This window comes from Perca flavescens, chromosome 18 (genome assembly GCF_004354835.1).
Source record: "Perca flavescens isolate YP-PL-M2 chromosome 18, PFLA_1.0, whole genome shotgun sequence".
Lineage (NCBI taxonomy): Eukaryota > Metazoa > Chordata > Actinopteri > Perciformes > Percidae > Perca > Perca flavescens.
The window spans coordinates 26,484,420-26,505,793 of NC_041348.1; the positions used below are offsets into that span (position 1 = coordinate 26,484,420).

The 21,374-nt window shown below is 40.8% G+C and overlaps 1 protein-coding gene across 1 annotated transcript in view; it reads left to right on the forward strand.

Moving 5' to 3' along the window:
• man1a1 (mannosidase, alpha, class 1A, member 1) overlaps positions 1-20,753 on the forward strand; it is a 137,760-nt gene extending 117,007 nt beyond the window's left edge. The window contains exons 6-12 of the mRNA XM_028605579.1: positions 7,665-7,788; positions 8,094-8,187; positions 11,944-12,059; positions 14,715-14,934; positions 15,340-15,512; positions 15,858-15,973; positions 20,121-20,753. Coding sequence (XP_028461380.1) covers positions 7,665-7,788; positions 8,094-8,187; positions 11,944-12,059; positions 14,715-14,934; positions 15,340-15,512; positions 15,858-15,973; positions 20,121-20,247 — 970 coding nt within the window. The 3' untranslated portion in view covers positions 20,248-20,753. The remainder of the gene's footprint in view (positions 1-7,664; positions 7,789-8,093; positions 8,188-11,943; positions 12,060-14,714; positions 14,935-15,339; positions 15,513-15,857; positions 15,974-20,120) is intronic.
• The last annotated feature ends 621 nt before the right edge of the window (positions 20,754-21,374 follow it).

Here is a 21,374-nt window from a genome sequence, read left to right on the forward strand (position 1 = left end):
TACATTTTCACATACATACAAACTTTCATTTCATTAGACGCTTTTCAGCACAGTTGAACCGTTTATCCCATAACATTAACACGTGTATATAACAACAGTTTTGATCTTATGTATTTGCTCCAATTTAGTGATCAAAAGATTGTATGAAACAGAGCCATAATGAAAATCCCCTTAACAGATGCTCTGTCTGTATCCATACTGTATGTCGATATGTGGCTTCCTACAACATTAAGTTGCAGTGGTTTAACAATGGGAGCCACAGCAGTACTTTACAAACTAACTGCTTCGCCAATTTCCTGTGACACTTTCTTTCTCGCTCACTTTTTCACACAAACACACACACACACACACACACACACACACACACACACACTAGTTACCCAGTCGTTATCTGCTTCGGCCAGTATGTCCCATAGCTCTTCTATTAACATTCAGACTGATAAAGCTCTTCCCAAATCACTCCCACTGCACTGCATACTGACTGGCCTTAATGGGATGAGGCATTGTGTGAGTGTGTGTCTGTGTGTGTTTTGGGTTGTGTTGAGGTATCTGGATCTGTGCTCCGCCCTGAAATGAACTGTTCATTCCTCTCTACAGGCATCATGGTGATTGTTGTATCCCACGCACACATACACACACATCACATTTTGTTTCTCTAATTGACAATAAAAGCTTTGAAAAATGCTAAAATGTAATTTGCAAATGCCATGCTTACAAAATGCTTTTGCTTCAAATCACCAAGACAGTTTTAAAATGTTAGGTGTTTATTCAGACTTTACTCTCACAGAGAATTAAAGAGCGCTTATATATATATATATATATATATATATATATATATATATATATATATATATATATATATATATATATATATATATATATATATATAAGTTAGCTGTCCACCATCACATCCACTCAAAGAAAGTGTCTGCTTTCCAGCCAGATGACATAAATAAAAAAAACAATGTCATCATCTAAATGACGCTGCAAAGTTAAAGCAAACTCTTTCCCCTGCTCTCTTTTTTTTTTATCTCCTAGAAAAAAAATGTCAGTTTGGGACAGAATTACTACTTCAGCTACAGGCTCTGAGGCTGAAGCAATCAATCCTTAGCTCTTGGGGTCCTGGAGTTTGATTAATAGGCCTAGATGGAGAATGGCTCTATTAGTACAGCTTAGAGAGGTTGTCACACTGGGTGACCCTGTGAAGTAGCACTCTGTCATGGAGCCTTTTTTTCTAGATGTGATAGGAAAATGAACTATCTGTGCTTAGTAAAGACCAATGGCAGCATATTAACATTTAAGGCAGCTGGTTTGGATCTTCATTTAGAGCTGCAACAGTAGAATAAGTAGTAAAAGTAGAATTGAGTGTCATCAGCATGGCAGCAGGAGAAGTCGTGAAATGTGGAATGAAATGATTAAAATCCAGAAATCTAATGAAATTCTACTCTATGACGGTTTCTTTCTTTGGTAGTGTGGTCTCACTTCCAGTATGCCAGTGCTAATTGAAGTGCCACAAGTCTTGTAAGCAAACATTCAGATGACCTGTTATACCTGTTACCAGATATATGTTTAATGAACTGAGACAGTGTTGTCTGCAGCAAAACACATAATGGTGGAATGTATTGCAGAGGAACAGTGTTGTGTCGTCCTAAGGGACAAAATAGCTTCTTAGGGCACTTAATGGTGTTTTGGCAGTTTTCAGCAGAACTGTGTTAACTACTGTTGTCTGATTCTGTTTGTGCTGGTTGATGGGTTCAGGTTAGGTCATGTTCGACTAATGGGACTGAATTTAGAACAAGCTGTAAAACAAAGAGGGGGTTTAAATAATTAATGCGTTTATAGAACCCAACTAATACTGGATTTTTGAGGCGCTACCAATAAAAATATTTTAGTTAAAAAAATCAGATAACAATGTATTAACCGATATTTATGAACAATATTTTTAGTTTTGAACTAACAAATATCACATATCTTTTATAAAGATTCCCTAAAATTTGTTATTTAAAAACTGAAATTTAAAAAAATTAACCTGGCATCGCTCTCTGGTCAACAAACGATGTTATGTAATGGCGACACTGTTTCTGAATTACTACAAATGTATCTTTTGCATTTTCTGTGCTGCTTTCTTGTTTCTTATCAGCTGACATATACAACAGTAGTCACGATATCACAGATGAACTATTAAAGACAGCCGATATATTGGGCGGTATACTGTATCGGGGCGCTGATGAGTTTTTTCTTAAGTAAAGTTTCGCAGCCTTCATTTTCAGGTTAAGTTATATCAATTTTTAGGGTGTGTCAGGCGCCTAACACTGGTTCTAGGGGTCTTTACCCAATGGACAAAGGGAGGAACCCTTATAGGTGTTCTTACCATGGCCACAGTTATGAGTACACACCTGTACATACAGCAGATACACAATCACAGTGTTGGTAGTAACACTGTCTCACTGCCCTGAGGCTCTTTTTAACAACAGGCAAGAAAGTCTGTCATTTAGGGTATCCAGAGAATTTTTTTTTTTTTTTTTTAAAGCAAACACAAACGCACACACTTGCTTTCAGTGCAGCTCTCCTCGGCAGTAACCTTAGGCAGTGGAAGGCAGCCATGATTTAAGGCCTCTAATTAAGTTGCTAACTGTGAATCTATCGCAATTCACATTTTCTTTGCGCCTGGAGGAGAAGTACAATAGATTTTAAGACAAGGGAGGAAGAGATATTGAGGGAAGAAAAGCAGGATGGAAACAGGTCATGGCATAGATGAGGAGGAGGAGGAGGAGGAGAACAGACACAAAAAACTGGGCGGAAATAGACTTCATCCAGATACAAAGTACAAATGAATTGAAGGAGTCCTCCGAACATAGAGGAGCATGAGAGGGCGCTTCCTGGCGTGACATGCTAATTTATGGAGATGGAATGCCTTTTCTTTTTTTCCAGGTTACTGCTTGGCACCACCGAATTAAAATTACTGCTGTTGGCGCTGCTGAATGGACTGCAGGGTATAAAACTAGCAGGCTAGGATTTGTCATTTCACAGCTGGCTAGGAAAATGGCTACGGGTGTGAGAGGTTGAATAATAAGAAGATTAGACACCCCCAAAAGGATAAACCAGATTGACCCTTAAGAGGACTGGAATATGTCCTCCGATGCGAACCCGCATAATTCACAGTGGCATCTGTCTGTAACGACCCAGTTTTTTCTAGGTCAAGACTTTGGATCCATATTTGTTGCACGGAGCCTTTGAGCCCTTTTGTTGTTTCTTGACTTAACAGCATGACAGAGAACATGATGTCAGATTATCTTTACAGACATTCCCACGATATAGGTTGTTGAAGTGCTCTTTAAACTGCATTCATGAATAGTCCAGCTGTGACAGAGATAAGTATAAGAAATGTTCATTCCTTATATAATGTTCACAAGTCTCTTAGAAGCCCCAGGATGTTTTTACTGTAGGTTTCTTTAAAATAACTCGGTTAGCTACCTTGCATCTGCAGTTTGATCCCACGTAAGATCTTAGCTAGTGTTTGGTAGCTTCTAAAACTTGTTTCATCGTGGCAATTGGACTTCATTCTTGGCCTCGGAAACAGTAATTGAAAGAACAAGGTCCATTTATCATCTTGCTCAGCATATGGAGTTAGCTTTGTTTTTCCAGTTGCCATGGCATTGTTGAAGTCCTTTAAAAGCTCCTGCAAAAGAGAGGCTGCCTCTCAGTGAACCTCCCCTGAATAAATAAAGGTTAAATAAATAAAAAAAAATTATTTTCTCAGCCGTCTTGACAACCCGCTGCAAGTCCTTTTCTTTCTGCTGCTGTGCAGCCGGAGTGCCACACGGTGCAGCAGTATGTCCGGGTGCTCTCAATTGTGTAGCGATAAAAGTGCGTCAGAAGTTCCTGAGGGAGCCCATTGCGCTTCAGGGTCCTCAGAAAGAACATTTTCTTTTTTAATGGAAATTGTACCCAAATGCTCCTTTTAAAGGTCCCATGGCATGAAAATTTCACTTTATGAGTTTTTTTTAACATTAATATGAGTTCCCCCAGTCTGTCTATGGTCCCCCAGTGGCTAGAAATGGTGATAGGTGTAAACCGAGCCCTGGGTATCCTGCTCTGCCTTTGAGAAAATGAAAGCTCAGATGGACCAATCAGGAATCTTCTCCTTATGAGGTCATAAGGAGCAAGGTTACCTCCCCTTTCTCTGCTTTGCCCACCCAGAGAATTTGGCCCACCCATGAGAGAGAGAGAGAGAGAGACATCATGGCTTTCAAAACGAGCAAAGTGACAGTTGGTCAAGGCCGAATTTTGGGAAAGAGACTTCAGATACAGTATTAAGGGACCACTAAGGTCTATATAAAAGAGACTTCAGATACAGTATTAGGGGACCACTAAGGTCTATATAAAAGAGACTTCAGATACAGTATTAGGGGACCACTAAGGTCTATATAAAAGAGACTTCAGATACAGTATTAGGGGACCACTAAGGTCTATATAAAAGCATCCAAAGAGCACCATGTCATGGGACCTTTAAACAAACTGTAGTGTGTGATAGCCTAGAATGTTCAAAAGAAAGGCAATACTAAACCAAAAACATCATTCCTTTAATTGTGACGGCCAGTTATAGTTATCAAACCTGATGAAACATGGACAAAGCAAATTGATTAAAATCTATGGGCATGAGCTTCTATTAGCAAAACAAACTGCATCATATCTGTGCTATCAGATCAGGTGGCTGATACTGCCTGAGCTCTTGATTTATAAAAAAAGTTCAATACCAGCTTTGAAACATCAGTTTAAGCTTTGCATAATCTTTAAAAAAAAAAAAGTCCTCTAGTTCTAGGTCACGATAACATTTAATTAACGTTTGCAAAGAGAATTACTGATCGTTTTACAGTGTGCTGCGTTACATAACTATTGTAAAGCAGGATGACAAAGAGAGAGACGCCACTCTGCCTCCTGTTAGTGAACAGAATTCAACAAACTGAGACTTTTTATTCAGCTAACTTTTGATATGAATCTTCACTTCATACCCCTGGCTGTGAAAATGAAGCCGACTGAGGCCACAAAACAAAGTGGATATCATTGCTAGATAGTGAATTCAAAATTAGGATGAATGTCAGTTGAGGTTTCTGTAAGGATATATTGTTCAAACCTTGAACACCTGTACGGTATTTTTTAAATATTGCAGTAGAGTCTATAGTGCAAGGAGAGGTCATAAACCAAACTGTGTTTTAATAGCTCAGAGCTTGTAATAACTCTCGCTACATCTCGTGAGAAAATGTAGAGCGTGCTAGTTGTTAACAGTGCTCTGGAAACTGGGCCACCCAGGACATCTGCATCAGTAGTCAAACACAACAGCTGACTCCCATCATATGGAGTAATACATGTCTTATTGTGCTAGATTCCAGTGGATGAATGTCAGTTTCCAATCCCAGTGCGGGAAGTGATTGCAACAAGTTTCCATCCGAAAACAGGTTCATAATGTCAGATGTGCAGCGATATCTATTGAACGTTCGCTAACATTAGCCACCTTAAGCTACTGGTCATACCAGACAAAGTAAGACTGTTGCGACAAAATGCCTCACTGTTTTGAATCCATCAACGGTGCATTTTATTGTTCATGAAAGCAACCTTTATTCATCTTATTTCTTTGAAAAGTTACAGCATTTAATTGCTTTACGTAAATTCCCAGTGTCGTATTTTGCCCAAGTTATTTAAAAAACTTCAATAGCTGTGATCAAACAAGTAGACTGGGTTTTGACAGCTCTGGTTTTTAAAACTTCTTTTTCTAATTAAGTTCCAGCTGGCATTTCAAATCTCAAGTAGTCTTACTTTCTGAAACATGCAGACACCCTGGCCAGATTAATGATATTCCAAACACACCCTCATCTAGCCGTCTCCAGTATTTTACTTTATATCTGCCCCTCGTTGGTTTGTGTCTGTTTGGTTTACGCAGCAGCTTCTCTCTGCTGTCTTTTTAGGTTGTTCTCCTTAACGGGGATTTAGTTTGTCTCACAGCGGGGCTTTGGGGGGGGGGGGATTGGGATTGGCGAGGGAGTTGGAAAGGTGTGTGTTTACCTCCACTCTATCCAAGATTAGGGATTTATTGTTCATTACAGGGTTTATAAAACGATTGAAAGAGATGGATAGACAGATCAAGCCTACAAGTTGACTAAGGGGAAGTGTTGTGGAGATAAAGGACTAATGTTGTAGCTGGAACCCTAAAACACACTGTATATTTTGGATTTAACAATACATTCAACTTTTTGTGCAGGTAATCATAGACTTGAATATGTCTGCATCAGGTTAAAGCTAACAAACTACAGAGCTCCCAACTTAATCAGGTCTACCCTACAGTGACGGGATCTTTCTTCACCATATTATGTTCTCTGACCCTGATCTCTGCTCGCTGCCTGATGCTGCGGTGGTCCTCTCTGTCTCTGGTTGACTTGATTAAATCCATGGTGTAATGGGAAACAAATTATGGCTTGTGCAGCGTGATGAGTTGAAGGGGGGATAATTAGTATGTTCATCCACCTCTTTGAAGCAATATGTGTGCATGGCACTTCTCCCAATTCACACTCTTTCTCCTCCTTCTCCTCCTCCTCCTTTTTTTCTTATTTTTTGGATGTCTCACATGAGTGTGCAGCTCATGTCCACATGTCCATGTGGAGTTGTTGTAGTGCACACTTCCTTGTGTGTGTGTGTGTGTGTGTGTGTGTGTGTGTGTGTGTGTGTGTGTGTGTGTGTGTGTGTCACAGCGTAGTGAATTGTTAATATGTATTCATGAGTAGTTACTTGAAGCATTGCCACCAGAGTCATCAGTCCTTAGTCTGGAAGTGATCTGTCAGTGGCTCTAATGATCTAACACACACACACACACACACACACACACACACACACACACACACACACACACACACACACACACACACACACACACACACACACCGTGTTGCTAAGTCTTCTGTCCTTGTCAAGCATGCCAGAGGTTGATAACTCACATATGGCCTGAGAGTCGAGTCAACTTCATCGTCGCTACAGGCAACTTCGGGGAAGAGGGTGGGGTCCCTAAGCTCTGATTGACTGACCTCGAGACCCCAGCAAGGATATAAAGTGCTGCCAAAGTCAAGTGTGTGAAACCAACTAAACAAATGCACCCATAAATATGACAGATGGAGTGTGAAGATAGCTTTTAGTGTCAGTAGTCTGTATCCATTTTGAGACTTGGTTTGTAAATGTTACTAAAGCAAGAGACAGATTTCTAAAATAACGTGTACACTGCGGTAACATTTTAGTAGCCTTCACAAAAAGTATTACTGCTGAGTCACTGAGAGGCTTGAGCTGACTTTTTGAGGACTTATCGCCTCTTTTCAGCTGTGGCTTAATATCGAGACAAGCCGGTTTTCTGTGTGCACATGAATTGCTTTCCTTACGTGACTCATTCTGTATGCTTGTGTCTTTGATTAACAAAGTACTTGTGGGTATTATTAGTAGGAATTAATATAAAACATACACAATAAAAAAAATATGTTGAGATGGGAGTGTTTTTAGCTAAAAAGATGTCAGATCATCTCCGAAACTGCCAAAGTGTCAAACACGATGCGGCCCCGTGCTTCAGTCTCTTTGTTGTCCTGTGTTCTAAACAGAAACCTCTGTCTCCTCTTTCTGTCTTTGTCCAGTGGTATTGGTAGAAACTGGCCCTGGGCGTCAGGCGGCAGCAGCATCCTGGCAGAGTACGGCACGCTGCATCTGGAGTTCATGCACCTCAGCAAACTCTCAGGGAATCCTGAGTTTGCACAGAAGGTAACAGACACACATGAGAATAGATGATATTGCTTGTTTTTCACAGTTTATGGCTGCATTTGCTCAGGATTTCCACTTGCACTTGCACAAGTGTCTGTAATGTCAAAGGTGTTTTTAACGTAAGCAAAAATAAGTACAAACCAGACTCTTCACCCTTTTACCTTATTTCCCAACAGGGATGTTGATTATGTCAAATTTGTAACGGCTTCTGTCTTCTCCTAGCGTTTCATACAATCCTTTTACATACTGCATTTTCACTTGTGGTGTTTGAATTGCGCTTAGTGGTTTATTTCTTTAATCGTTAGGTAATGAACATCCGGAAAGTACTGAATCGCCTGGACAAACCCCAGGGGCTGTACCCCAACTACCTGAACCCCAACAGCGGCCAGTGGGGCCAACGTAAGTCCTCCTCAACCCTCTTATCACATCCAATGTCTTCCTTTTCTTCCTGAGTGGGAACACTGCTGTTCAGCTCAGGAGTCTTAGATGTTGTGCCAACTAGTATTTGTTCTCCTGTGTTTGTATTTTCGGCTAAATGCTGCAAGAAAAGTTTTAGCGAGACAACTGATTTTATCGTTAAGATACAATTACTAAGCCCTGTTAAAACAAGCTTCTACTAGACACATGCAGGAAAACGGGCTCAGTGCTGCTCCCGCTTTTCTTCTAGGTCCTAGATATTCCAGTTGCTCACATCAAAGCGGATTTAAGTTGTCAGTGTGTTTTGGGATACTGCTTTGAGCGCTTTTTAACACAGTGGACCATCCTTATTAACTGACTGTAAAAAAACATGGCGGATTGCTTTCTGCCCTATAAGTTTTGCAGACACAAATTAAAGACTTGCTCATGATTTCCGGCAGAAGAATAAAAATGAAACAGAGCATGGTTATTCCACATTTAAATACAGTGTAATTAAAGTGAAAATCACAGGCTGAAATCGTTGGGTTAATAGTAACCTGAACTTTGAGGCGGATATTAGAAACATTGATGAAATTTGCATTTATCACTCAAAGAATGTCACCGAGATTGGACTTTTTCTTACCCAAGATGACACTTACGCATGCAAATTACCACTTGTCTGGATTACTGCACTTAATGCTGCTCTTTCAAAGAAAACTGCCCTACACCTGTAATTTGTACTGATCTAAAACCAGGAATACAAATGTCCTTCTGATATTATAATCACTTTACTGGCTCCCACACAGATTTGAGAAGTTTAAGAGTGATGAACTTGCCCCCAATTATTGTGAAAAATGATCTCATGCCACTTTTTATGGAGCTCCTTAATAGAACTGTCAGATCCACTGACTTCTTTTTGTTAAAAACCTTATATGGGGGGCGGCCTCTAGTAAGAGTACTGACTGGGTGAGTAAGCTCACCCAGTAAGAGCGTTCGCCCCATGTTGGCTAAATCCCGCAGCGGCGCGGGTTGGAATCAGACCTGCTGCGTGTCATCCCCCATCTCTCTCCCCCTTTCATGTCTACCCACTGTCTCTACACAATAAAGGGAAAAAGCCCCCAAAAAATAATCTTAAAAAAAATAAATAAAAAAACCTTCTATGGTCAGTAGAGCTCAAATAACAAGTCGAAGAATGGATTAGTCGATCGATTAGTAACTCTTTTGATAATCGATAATCTCTTTTGATTTTGAGCTGTTTGGTGCAGTTTGAATACATCAGTTTTGGCTTTGGCAAATTTGATATGGATATGGTCATCACTAACAGAGACTTCAGGAAGTCGCTAACGCGTTTTATTTCATTGTTGTGTATATCTGTGTATTGCACCTTCGGTGTAAATAGTCTAATTACATTGTCTTAACTGTCTTTGTTGTATAAACATGTTATGTTTATTGTTTTTGTCATGTACTGAACTCTGTTATGTCATTATAATTGTGGAGGACTACAGATGGAAAGTAGCATAATGCTAAATCTGGTGCAGCCATCTTTTTAATGTAACTGCACATTGTCCTGCTAAATAAACTAAACTAAACTAAGTCACTGCTCCCAGGAAATGGTCTGGCACATAACCCCTTGAAACCACAAATTATTGTTTTTTTTTGTATAGATTAAACAAACAAGATATACCATATTAGTTAGTAAGCTTTTAGGGGTGCTCTTTCCAGTCTTTATGCTAAACTAAATTGACCATCTCAAGGCATTAGCCTCATATATAAAGGACAAATGTAAGTGTCTCTCTTCAAACTCTCTGCAAAAAAACAAATAAGCATATTTCCCAAAATGTCGAATCAATCCTTAAATATTTTGGCAAGCTAACCGCAACATGCATGTTCAACAGAACCAGAGTAACATCTGAGTAATATTTCTCATCACCTGTCATATGAAAGTCCAATTTTCAGTGGCAGTTTATCCAAATCTTTAATGGGCTTTTTCACTAAATAATGCCTGGAAGTATGGAGCCCCAGGAGTCTAAACACAACATCGGGAACATCAGAGAAATGATCCTTCAGCCTGCTGGGTTTTCATTTCTGCCACCTACCAAGAACTGCAGAGATTAGGCAAATTAGACCGATAATAGATTAAAAACTGACTTTGTTTGAAACCGTGTCTGCATACAAAATAGTACAGACACATCATGTTCTCAGTGATTTATTGTTTTGAGACGGTGGTGTTTGACTAAATAGGGAAGGACGCATGCAGAGGTGGAAAAAGGAAATTGAAAATCAACACAAAAGCTAAAGTTGTGTCTCTAAAGTTGTTATGATCTGCTGAGACTTCAAGCTTGTGAGCGTTTCAGTTTTGAAATGAATGAAACTTAATAACCTTTCATGCTTGATACGCTTAAATACTCATTTCACCTTATAAAACTATCATGTTTGTTCAGGCCAGTCACTGTTCTGCAAAAAATCAGAGCATATTTGGCTTGATTTCCACAAGAAAGTCATGACATTAAATGAGAAATGCTTTTTGATACAGTTTTATTATTGAGTTTTTAATACCCACTGGTATGCCTCAGAGTTTATTAGAGTCCTGTCTGGTATTGTTTTTGATACCCAGCCCTTGATTGGAGGGCTTTTAGTATCTGTGATGGTTAAATATGGACCTGCACCTCTGGTCTGCTTACCTTTTATTATCTGATGCCTAAAACATTGAATAAAGCTACTGACAGCACATTATAATTGTTGGCATTTAGTGACATTCTTAACCTCAGCCAGTATCTGTGCTTTTTATCCAAGTATTTTATGCAAATGATGACATATTCAATTAGAAATGCTGAATAGAAACAGCAAGTTTTAACAGAACAAATCCTCACTCACAAAAATAAAGTCTCTTTTTATGCTTGTTTTAGTCAGAGAGGGTTTTTCATCTAAAGAAAAATTATGCAATAGTGATGGGAATGCATTTGTTAAATAAATTATGACCTGGGGATGTTGGCAGCCTAATGTTGTTGAAAAATATCTCTCAACCACAGCCTCACAGAAATCCTCCCGTGTCTTTCATATGCTGTACATACACAGAAAACCAAGTCATGTTTCAGCTTTTTTATGTTTAATCTGAACAGCTGTTATGTTACCATGTGTGGATAAGGAATGCTGAGTCATAGTTTCCACCCTCTCTCTCTGCTTCGAAGTATGCATCAAAAATATGTTTATACATGAATTTGTAATCGCCTTTCGTGACTTCTATAATCAGACCGCTCTATTTTAAGCGTGTCGTCTCTCTCGATGGCGCGGCGCTCTTGCTCCTGGTTTTGATAATGAACTTGCAGGACGGCAGGTACTCTTATCGGCTCAAAACCAATCTTCACCACCTGCCTCCTTTCTTTTCGCTTCAAGATGATCACAGCTGACATTTAATCTCTGCGCTCCACAAACAGGGCTGGACTCTATTAATGACACATGCATATGGATGAGCCTTCACTGGCGATCAGCAGGGCGAATGCAAAAGTTCAGCTCGGCTGGCTGAAGCTCACCTACGATAACAACCTGTTCTCACACACACACACACACACATATAATACTGTAGTATATCACAGACTGTAGGTGTGTTCCCTTTATTATTATTACACACACACATATATCTCACCCTGTGTCATGTGAGGATGAGCTATGGATGGTCCAACAGTTGTAATCTAAAGCAGCATATATGTAGGAGGTGCGTGTGCGTGTTTTATATAACCTTTGTTCATCTGTGTGTTGCAGATCACGTTTCCGTGGGTGGCCTAGGTGACAGTTTCTATGAATACCTGCTCAAGGCCTGGCTGATGTCTGACAAGACTGACGAGGAGGGCAAGAGGATGTATTATGATGCCCTGCAGGTAAACCACACACACATACACACACACACACACACACACACACACACACACACACACACACACACACACACACACACACACACACACACACTGCTGACAACACATACACACCAGACATCTCAATCAAGGTTGTTGTGACTTTGACTCAGGAGGCGTAATTATTCTTAGTTTCAGACAACTTTATAACTTTTTAACTTTTATATCGCACCTTTCATACAAACATGCAGCCCAAAGTGCATACTTTTTCGCCCGCAGGATTGCACCTAAATGTAATTATAGGTGTAATACAATTCCAGTTTTCACCAGTAATATTATAAGTTAACTGTGATTAAATATGAAATGAATACACTGTTAATGCATACACATTGACTCGAGCAGCAATTTTCTCCCACACCATTTCTCTCTCTGTTGCAGCAGCAGCCGCTGTCTTGCTTTTTTAACGAAATGCATGTTCAAACCTATGGTTCAAACTCGCTGTTTGTGTGCATGAGTATTTCCGCCGACCCATTTGGTTGTGGTGGTTACCATGGTGAATCGTAGTATCATGGCTCCATTCATGCTGCCTTTTTATTGTGGTGGCGCACGCGAACGTGAACATACTCTGAGTTGATTGAACCAACTCAAATCAGCTGTTCTGGAACCAAAAACTCTGAGTTTCCCATCTCAGGGTAAATCAACTCAGAGTTCAGGGTTACACTCAGTTTGTTAAACCTCCTTCCTGAAACAGACCCCAGGTGTTGAAAACATCCAAAAGGTATTGTGATTATAGTGGTTTTAGCTGCTGGCTAATGTTCAATTGTCAGCTACCAGTACAAATCGAATCAAGAAAAATATAATTATGTTGGTGCAACTGCCGCTATTTTATTAGAATTACATAAATAAACATTACTAAACGTAACGTGAATAATCTTTAATGGGTAAACTTGTACGTGAACAGATGCATTCTAATAGGCGACGGTGTTTAACAATAAAAACAATAACAATAAAAAAAAAAAAATAATTCCACACAACTACAAAACATCATCAGAAGTCCGTGTTTATCATCCATTGTTTTAATTGAGAGACCCCTAGCGGCAGAATACGTTTAAAGGTCCGATGGCATGAAAGTTTGTCACAGCTCCCTAAACGCGCCATCTGTGAATGGTGTTAAGCACTTCTTCTGTCCCAGCCGTCACATCGTGTTATAGCACTGATCTCTGAGGGCTGTAATTTCCAATCTGTTACACTACTACCCCTGAAAACTGCGGCCTGTCGCATGGCTGAATGTGATGCAACATTGCACTTTATTTCAATTTCGACATCAATATGTGAAAATGTAAACATTTATATAATTATAATTTACTGCCGGTGACTTCCAATTGGAAGTTGTTGTCATTGAATGGTTGAATGTTTGAAGATGTTATTTACAGATAGGGAGCTGCATGGGTAATACATGTGTGCTTGATAATAGCAGACCACAGACATAGAGATTAAAAAGTGGTCTTGCTGTTGTATTTATTTCTCCCTGCAGGGTGGATATTAAAGGATTTTAGTCGTCCAAATAACCTTGAAGCTGTTGCTCATCATGAGATAATGGAAGCAATCATGTAAATGATGACCGTGTTACCATGGCTATTTCGAGATTGTAACTTGTGTTTGACTAAATTAGGTTCTGCTTGACTAATGTCAACTTTTATTTTTTGCTTAAAGTGGCAATTTTGTCATAGTTTACTATCTTTCACTTCAAACGCTGCTATGCCAAAATGTTCAAATATTTAGTATTCCGTCTTTAATCCTGAGGAGCCAGATAGTGAGTTTGAGCAGATTGGAAGATGATGGCACATACAGAGAAAGCACTTTTTTTGTATAAGAAGACAAAGACAGGGAGCAGATGAATCTACAGAATCCTAAAGTGAATCGATTCTCACACACACACACACACACACACACACACACACACACACACACACACACACACACACACACACACACGCAGACAGCTTTTCTCTGTTTAAACAAATTGTCAACTTAAGATGTAGTGACAAGTGACGGGTCTCAGCTGGAGAGAGCTGACTCTCCGATTGTTTTTCCGTAACACCCTGAGGAGCAAATATATTACACGGCGACTAAAATACAGAATTAACCATGCAGGGATACTTTACCCATAATCCCTCCTGATCTTCAAGGCTTATAGGCATTGTTGATTTATTTACCAAGAAGAGTCCTGGGAAGAGAGAGCAGCAACAGGGTGATTATCTGAGTCACAGCAGTGATATAATTACTGATATGATAACCTGTGTCTGTTCTTTACAACCTGTGCTGTGTTAAAGGGTCAGTACACCAAATATACATCTCTAATTTTGAGTGCTACGCATCGATCCAGATTCATCTCCATCCAGCGCTTAGCCCAAGACGATTGTGATTGGTTTAAAGACATGCTAGTAAACCAGAGCACGTTTTTCTCCCATCCCGGAATGCTGTGTGGACTAGCCCTAGACCCTCCTTCGCAGTGCTGTGGAGGAAGGTCTGGCAAAGGGAGACTAACACTCTTAGATTTAGCTGGTGATGAGAAGAGGATGACTACAGGTTATGGGACCAATGTTTGACTCATCATCACTTTCAGGATTTAGGAGTAAGGAACAACTCACCCCTAATAAAAAACTCTTTGTCTTTCAGGCAATAGAAACTAACCTGATAAGGAAGTCGAGCGGCGGGCTGACCTACATAGCGGAGTGGAAGGGGGGTTTGCTGGAGCATAAGATGGGTCACCTGACCTGTTTCGCAGGCGGTATGATCGCTCTGGGTGCTGATGGAGCGCCCAGCGAGAAGACGGGACACCAGATGGAGCAGGCCGCCGAGATAGCCCGGACGTGTCACGAGTCTTACGCCAGGACCGGTAAGTATGAACACACAGAAGACAATAAACACTACAATAGTTCTTGTTTTCCATTGCATTGGTCACTCTGGTTTTACGTTTGTGTCAGATTTTCTGGAGTTAAACCCAAAAGCAGATCGGACCGAGAGAGAGTGAGTTAAGCAGTTGATTCCCAGACAAGAAATGTGCAACAGATTGAGTAGGCAGGTGAGGGTCCAGGTGGGTTCCTGGCACAGAGAGAAGCTGGCTGGCGGACTAGAGAGTGGGTTTTGATCCAAACGATAGGCGACGGGGTCTCAAGGACTGAGCTCTGAGAATCTTTCTTGAGACAGACAGATCAAAGTCGGTTGCAGACAAAGACACTGGCGAGAAACAAAAGAACGAAGTATGCTGCTTTGTATCGACAGTATTCTTTCTCCTCTGCAGCTTTGAAGCTGGGACCAGAAGCGTTCCGTTTCGACGGCGGGGTCGAGGCCATCGCCACACGCCAGAACGAGAAATACTTCATCCTCCGTCCCGAGGTCATAGAGACCTACTTGTACATGTGGAGGTTCACCCACGACCCCAAATACAGGGAGTGGGGCTGGGAGGCTGTTCAGGTACAACAGTTGTTCATTGTATTGCTTTTCGTAACATTGTATTTAGAAAGAGCAATTTGGACATAAATGTTCTCATACTGCACATGAAATTTAGAGGTTTTGAAGTAAAGTAAGTAAGGCACTTCACTTCAACTTTGAGCATGTAAGAAACCTGCACTTTAAGAGCAGGTTTTTCACAAAAAACAACACAAATCAGGAAGGAAGCTTACAGGAGGTGAATTTATTTAACTATATTTAGCAAATATCCGCCCTGGGGTTTAGTGATATTTTAAGCACAGGAAGAGCTTGGTTGACGTTGTCATTCTCTCTTTCTGTTGTGCGTCTCTATCACTGTCCCTCCCTCAGGCCTTGGAGCAGCACTGTAAAGTAGAAGGAGGCTACAGCGGCGTTAGAGATGTCTACGCTTCAACTCCCAACCACGACGACGTACAGCAAAGCTTCTACTTGGCCGAGACACTCAAGTAAGACTCCCAAACTGAGCATCTTTACACACACACTCCTCCACTTCTGTCCTCTTATGAATGTGCTGTCATTGCACTTTATGGAGAGGCAAGGCCCCTGCATCCCCAAACTGACAGAGACGTCACAAACACAAAGAATTTGTATTTCTTTATCAGATAACATTGAGTGGAGATCTGAAAAATAAACGAGAGAGAGTGAGAGAGAGAGCAATGGGGATAATATATGACAAAAGTCCCTGGTTGGACACTGGTTGGATGTTGCAATAACATGGTGCTTAAACTCTAGACCACGAGGACACCCCGACATGGCTTCATTTTAAGGGGTCGTAAACCAAAAGCAGGGTTGAACATATTTATACTGCTATTAAACCTGTGGTGGAGTTGTAGAGCAATATTTCCATGTTCAACCACTACATGATACACAGGGATTCACAAGCACAACACAAGCACCTGGAGTGACAAGATGCACTTTTTGATCAGCTGTAGGGGACAGCAGTTTGTAACGACAAGACATTTAAATACAGCAGTAAAAGATTAGATGCAGGCTGTAGGCCGACGTTAACAAAACACCCCAAAAAACATGTTTGTTAGTCCTTGAGGATGCACACAGTGTATCTTTGCATTCAATGGTAAAACAAAATGTGATTTTTGACAGTGATTGTCACCTCAATGAGTGAGTTATCACTCACATGTTTCAGCAAACCCCATGGATCAGATCATCTACAGCATGTACTGTATCGAGACTCATGCCTGGATGGGTCTTAAATAGCAAAAAGAAAAAAAAATAGCAGAAACTGTGAAAAACACCACGTGTCCCAACTCACCACAGGCAGCAACTACTTCTCACTTGCTCTTAATAGGCGCCTGATTCTTACTTAACTGAACTGTGTGTGTGTGTGTGTGTGTGTGTGTGTGTGTGTGTGTGTGTGTGTGTGTGTGTGTGTGTGTGTGTGTGTGTGTGTGTGTGTGTGTGTGTGTGTGTGTGTGTGTGTGTGTGTGTGTGTGTGTGTGTGTGTGTGTGTGTGTGTGTGTGTGTGTGTGTGTGTGTGGCTAAATGGCTCTTTAAATGTGTTGTCAGCCACACAGTGTGATGTCTGGTGGCTAATAGGGCTTTCCCTCTCAGATGGCTCTCCAACTGTGTTCAGGAAGACAGACAGAAAAATTACAACTACAGTTTAACAAGTGTAAATATGTGTGTAGTATATGTGCTTTATGTGTGTGTGTGTGTGTGTGTGTGTGTGTGTGTGTTTATGGAGGAGACACAAAATATCCTTCTTTTAATACCATCAAGTAGACTATTTTTTATGCATTTTTAAAAATTTTTTTAGCTACAGTAAAATATCGAGTACAAATTTTGCAGTATTTTTTCTTTAAATATTCATGTGTTCATTCATTACCTCTACCAAGGTTTGTCTGTAGCAGGATTACGGAAAAACTGCTGGCCAGATTTCCATGAAACGTGGTGGAAATATGTGGCATGGGCCAAGGAAGCACCCCTTTAATGTTGGAGCAGACTCGAATCACGGGGCGGACACAGAAAATATATATGTTCATATTTATGTTTGTCTTCAGACATCTTGTTTTGTCCGACCAAAAGTCCAAAACCCACAATATATCCAATTCATTATTATAGAAGCCGAAGGAAACCAGAAAGTATTTTGAGTAGTTGCTGTAGACCAATGAATTAATCAACTATGTTCTGCATGCAACAGTGTTCCTTCTTCAGTTTGTTTTTTAGGTCAACTAACCTTCACCACCGTGTTACCTGTTTTTACACAAGCTGGCTGCATGTCAGAAGTGGCGTTTAATAACATGTCTATATAATAATAATGTAATATAAGGAATTGAACAAAACAAGGCTTTTTGTTGCTCTCAAAGTACAAGCACAGAAATACAAACGCACAGATTCTATTCAATCATTTGGGATGCAACAGCAAAGCTTTTAAACTCTTCCTCCAAATTTATCCTCCTCTCTGTTTCTTTTACTTCCATCGACATTTTTATGGCCTCCTGCATCCCCCCGTTCACCCCATCCTCTTCTTCTTTCCCACACTGGACAGCTGTTGACAGGAAGTCAAGGTTAGCCTATCAGAGCCTGATGGTGGCCAGATGCCATCCAATCCAGCTTTTTTTTATAGGCAGTAAATTTTAACAAGCGTCACCTCTACTCCTGATTACACCACAAAACCACACATACACAGAGACACACACACACACACACACTCAGAGTAAGATGTCTGGATTCCTTCCCCAGGTCCACCAGGCGGTGACATACAGATAACAGTGTTTTTTTTTTCTCTTGAACAGTGTCACAAAATCCTCCTGAACCTGAAAAAGTCAGAATGAGATGTGAATATCTTTATTGGCATGATAAAGTGTTTTCCAGGGAAAGCAGTACAAAACAAATGTGCCATTAGACGCAAACGGCCAACGAGAGGGAAAATCTGACTGTTATTGACCACCAGCCTGGACAGCAGCACAATGATGGCCTCATCAGTCACAGCCGCGATATCAGAGACAGACCTTCAAAAATATCAATCCCATTTAGCAGCAAAGCCACGAGTCTAATCCTCCTAATGTTACTCGGGGATCTTGGCATCGTGCAGAGCTACTTCCAGTATCCATCTTCCTTCGGCTGCCAAGGACACGGCCATACTTCACACTGCTGTCTGCCTCCTATCGCTCACTGCTTTTTTGCGAATTGTTGGCAGGAAGAGGAGGATGGCGTCTTGTTGTGGCGGTTGAGAGCTTTGTGTGCAAGCACCTCCTCTGCTGAATCATCAGTTTCCTCCCTCGTCTTCAGTCTGAATTTTCTCCACAAACTCCCCTTGAACAACTCATTTGCTTTCTTTTTTTATTATTATTTATTATTTATTATTAACGTCATGATGAAATCTGAAGTCGATCGCGGTGGTCCAAAAAACTCACTTCATTTGCTTGACTTTCGTACCCCTTCCTTTGATGTATAATGTTATTTTGGAGTAGTTTTATAAGGTCTGATGACATTGGACCGCAGAATTTCATCACTTCAAGTTTCATAAACTGGTCTGAGCCGGTGCCGCACCCATCTTTCCCTCTCGGTTCCACATCTGTTTCCTCTTTCTTTTGGCAGGAATGCCAATAAATATTGCAAAAGCTGAACACAAAATAACAACTCCAAATATCCCAAAACAAGACATCTTCGCCCTTTTTTGTATAAATAAAACATTATTTTCTGTCTGTACTGCGTGGAAGCAGATGTTCAGCAAGAACCTGCAGCAGATTTATTATTAGAACTTTATTTTGGATCATTTATATCAAATTCAGCTATAGATTTAAAAAAACATCTTAACTCAAGGTCCACTTACAAACTATAGTAGCATTAAACCAGATCTTATTTGCTGTGGATCCTTTAGATCCCTAATCAATCAATCAATCAATCAATCCACGTTTATTATAATAATCTCAATAATATCAAAAGGAATGAAACATAGAAAAACAGTAAAATCAGAAAAGGTTACATAGAAACAGGAGAGTGAAATTGTCACTTCACTACTACGTATTAAAAGCCATTCTAAACAAATAGGTTTTGAGTTTGGACCTAAAAAAAGCTACATCTGTAATAGTGAGAATATCAGGGGGTAACTTGTTCTTTGTTTTTGATGTTGTGATATAGGTCTTAAATTTCATTCATGCTGGTCTTAAAAAGGTCTTAAAAAGTCTTAAATATGACTTGGTTAAACCTGCACAAACCCGGATTTTTCCAGTTCATGGGAATGTTTTTATACACAATTCAGAGACTTGAGACATGTTTGCTTAGTTTTTCTTTCTAATATTGTTTCATTTTCAAAGGTATTTTTGTGGTCTTAGGGGCTAATTTTTTAAATGGCGCAACATCAACGACCAGCGCAAATCCGTGGAGGTCGTGTGCGTCTCCAAGGTCACCTGCTATGTTGGTTCATATACTGTAGGTGTAGAAGCGTTAGGTGCCAAAGGGCTGTGTGAGGTGGAGAAATGTGCTTGTGCTGCGAAAGAAGAGCCCCGGATCACAATATATGGGCTTATATTTGTATCTATAAAAGGCCACAGCTGTGATCCTGCTGATACACCACCACTGTAGACTGTAACTGTGTGTTAAATAAACTCTTTCCCCCTCTGTCTCCTTCAGGTATCTCTACCTGCTCTTCTCCGACGACGACCACCTACCGTTCGACCACTGGGTCTTCAACACCGAGGCTCACCCTCTGCCCGTCATCCAGAAGGACAAAACAGACATCCCCAACGAAGTGGAGTAGTGGAGCCTTCCTGCGCTGACACCCAAATCAAGTGCGAGAACCTCTGATCCTGTACACCTGAGCCTCCAGCTGTCTGTCTGAAATCACTTCGGCCATTTGGAGACCCCAGTGGTTACAGATGCCTCTTGATTGGGATTTTTTTTTTTAAATGGGATCAAAAACACAATGCAGGCCTGTTGCCACTGAATTCTTAACTGTAGAATCCAGTTTTTTTTTTTTTTTTTGCTTTTTGTCGAAGGCCGACCAGCACCAACATATTTACTGCCGGATAACGTAATAACTCAAAAAAGAATGCAGTGATATCGTCAGACAGGTGCTTGTTTTTTTTATTATAAAAAGCGGTACTCTCTGAAGATGTCATTACATTTGGCGGCAGTTAATTTCACCTCCGGTTAATTTATATCTCATTCAGAGGGACAGTCTGAGCAGTTATCACACTATTCGTCAGTGACTTTGTTGTTAGTAGCTACAGCTTTTTCGTGTGTGTGTGCGTGCGTGTGCGTGTGCGTGTGTGTGTGTGTGTGTGTGTGTGTGTGTGTGTGTGTGTGTGTGTGTGTGTGTGTGTGTGTGTGTGTGTGTGTGTGTGTGTGAGTACACTGGCAGACTTTAACCGGTCGTCTCCCTAATGTGGATATTTTGGAGCTGAGCTTTGGGCACCAAAAACCCAGAAAGACTGCAGCTCTCGTCTGAGGAGTACAAGGCTGACTTAGTGAGCTAAAGGACGCTCCGTTCACTTCCGTTGTTTTCCTTCCGCTACCGCTTCAATATCTGAATATAGGAACCGGTTTCCCTGCACCAACACAGGTGCCACCACCACCACCACCCTACTGCTACCGTCTTGAGAGAAAGATTAGCTTTTATTTAAAACATGTGGTTGTCTCTGTGGGAGTAAAAGGAAAGACGCAGCACAACCTGAGCCTCTTTTTATGAGCCCACTTAGGTCTTTGCTTCTCCCCCCACCCCATTACCTGGACCCCTGACTGCTTCTTCCTTCCTCTGAGCGTTGGGTGTGACACAGGACGGCCAGCCACACCAGCGCTCTCTCTACCTGCCGGTAACTTTGCTTTCTCCCCACGACGTTTACACAAAGCTGTCCCTCTCCGTCTGCTCATCTCACCGTCAGTTCA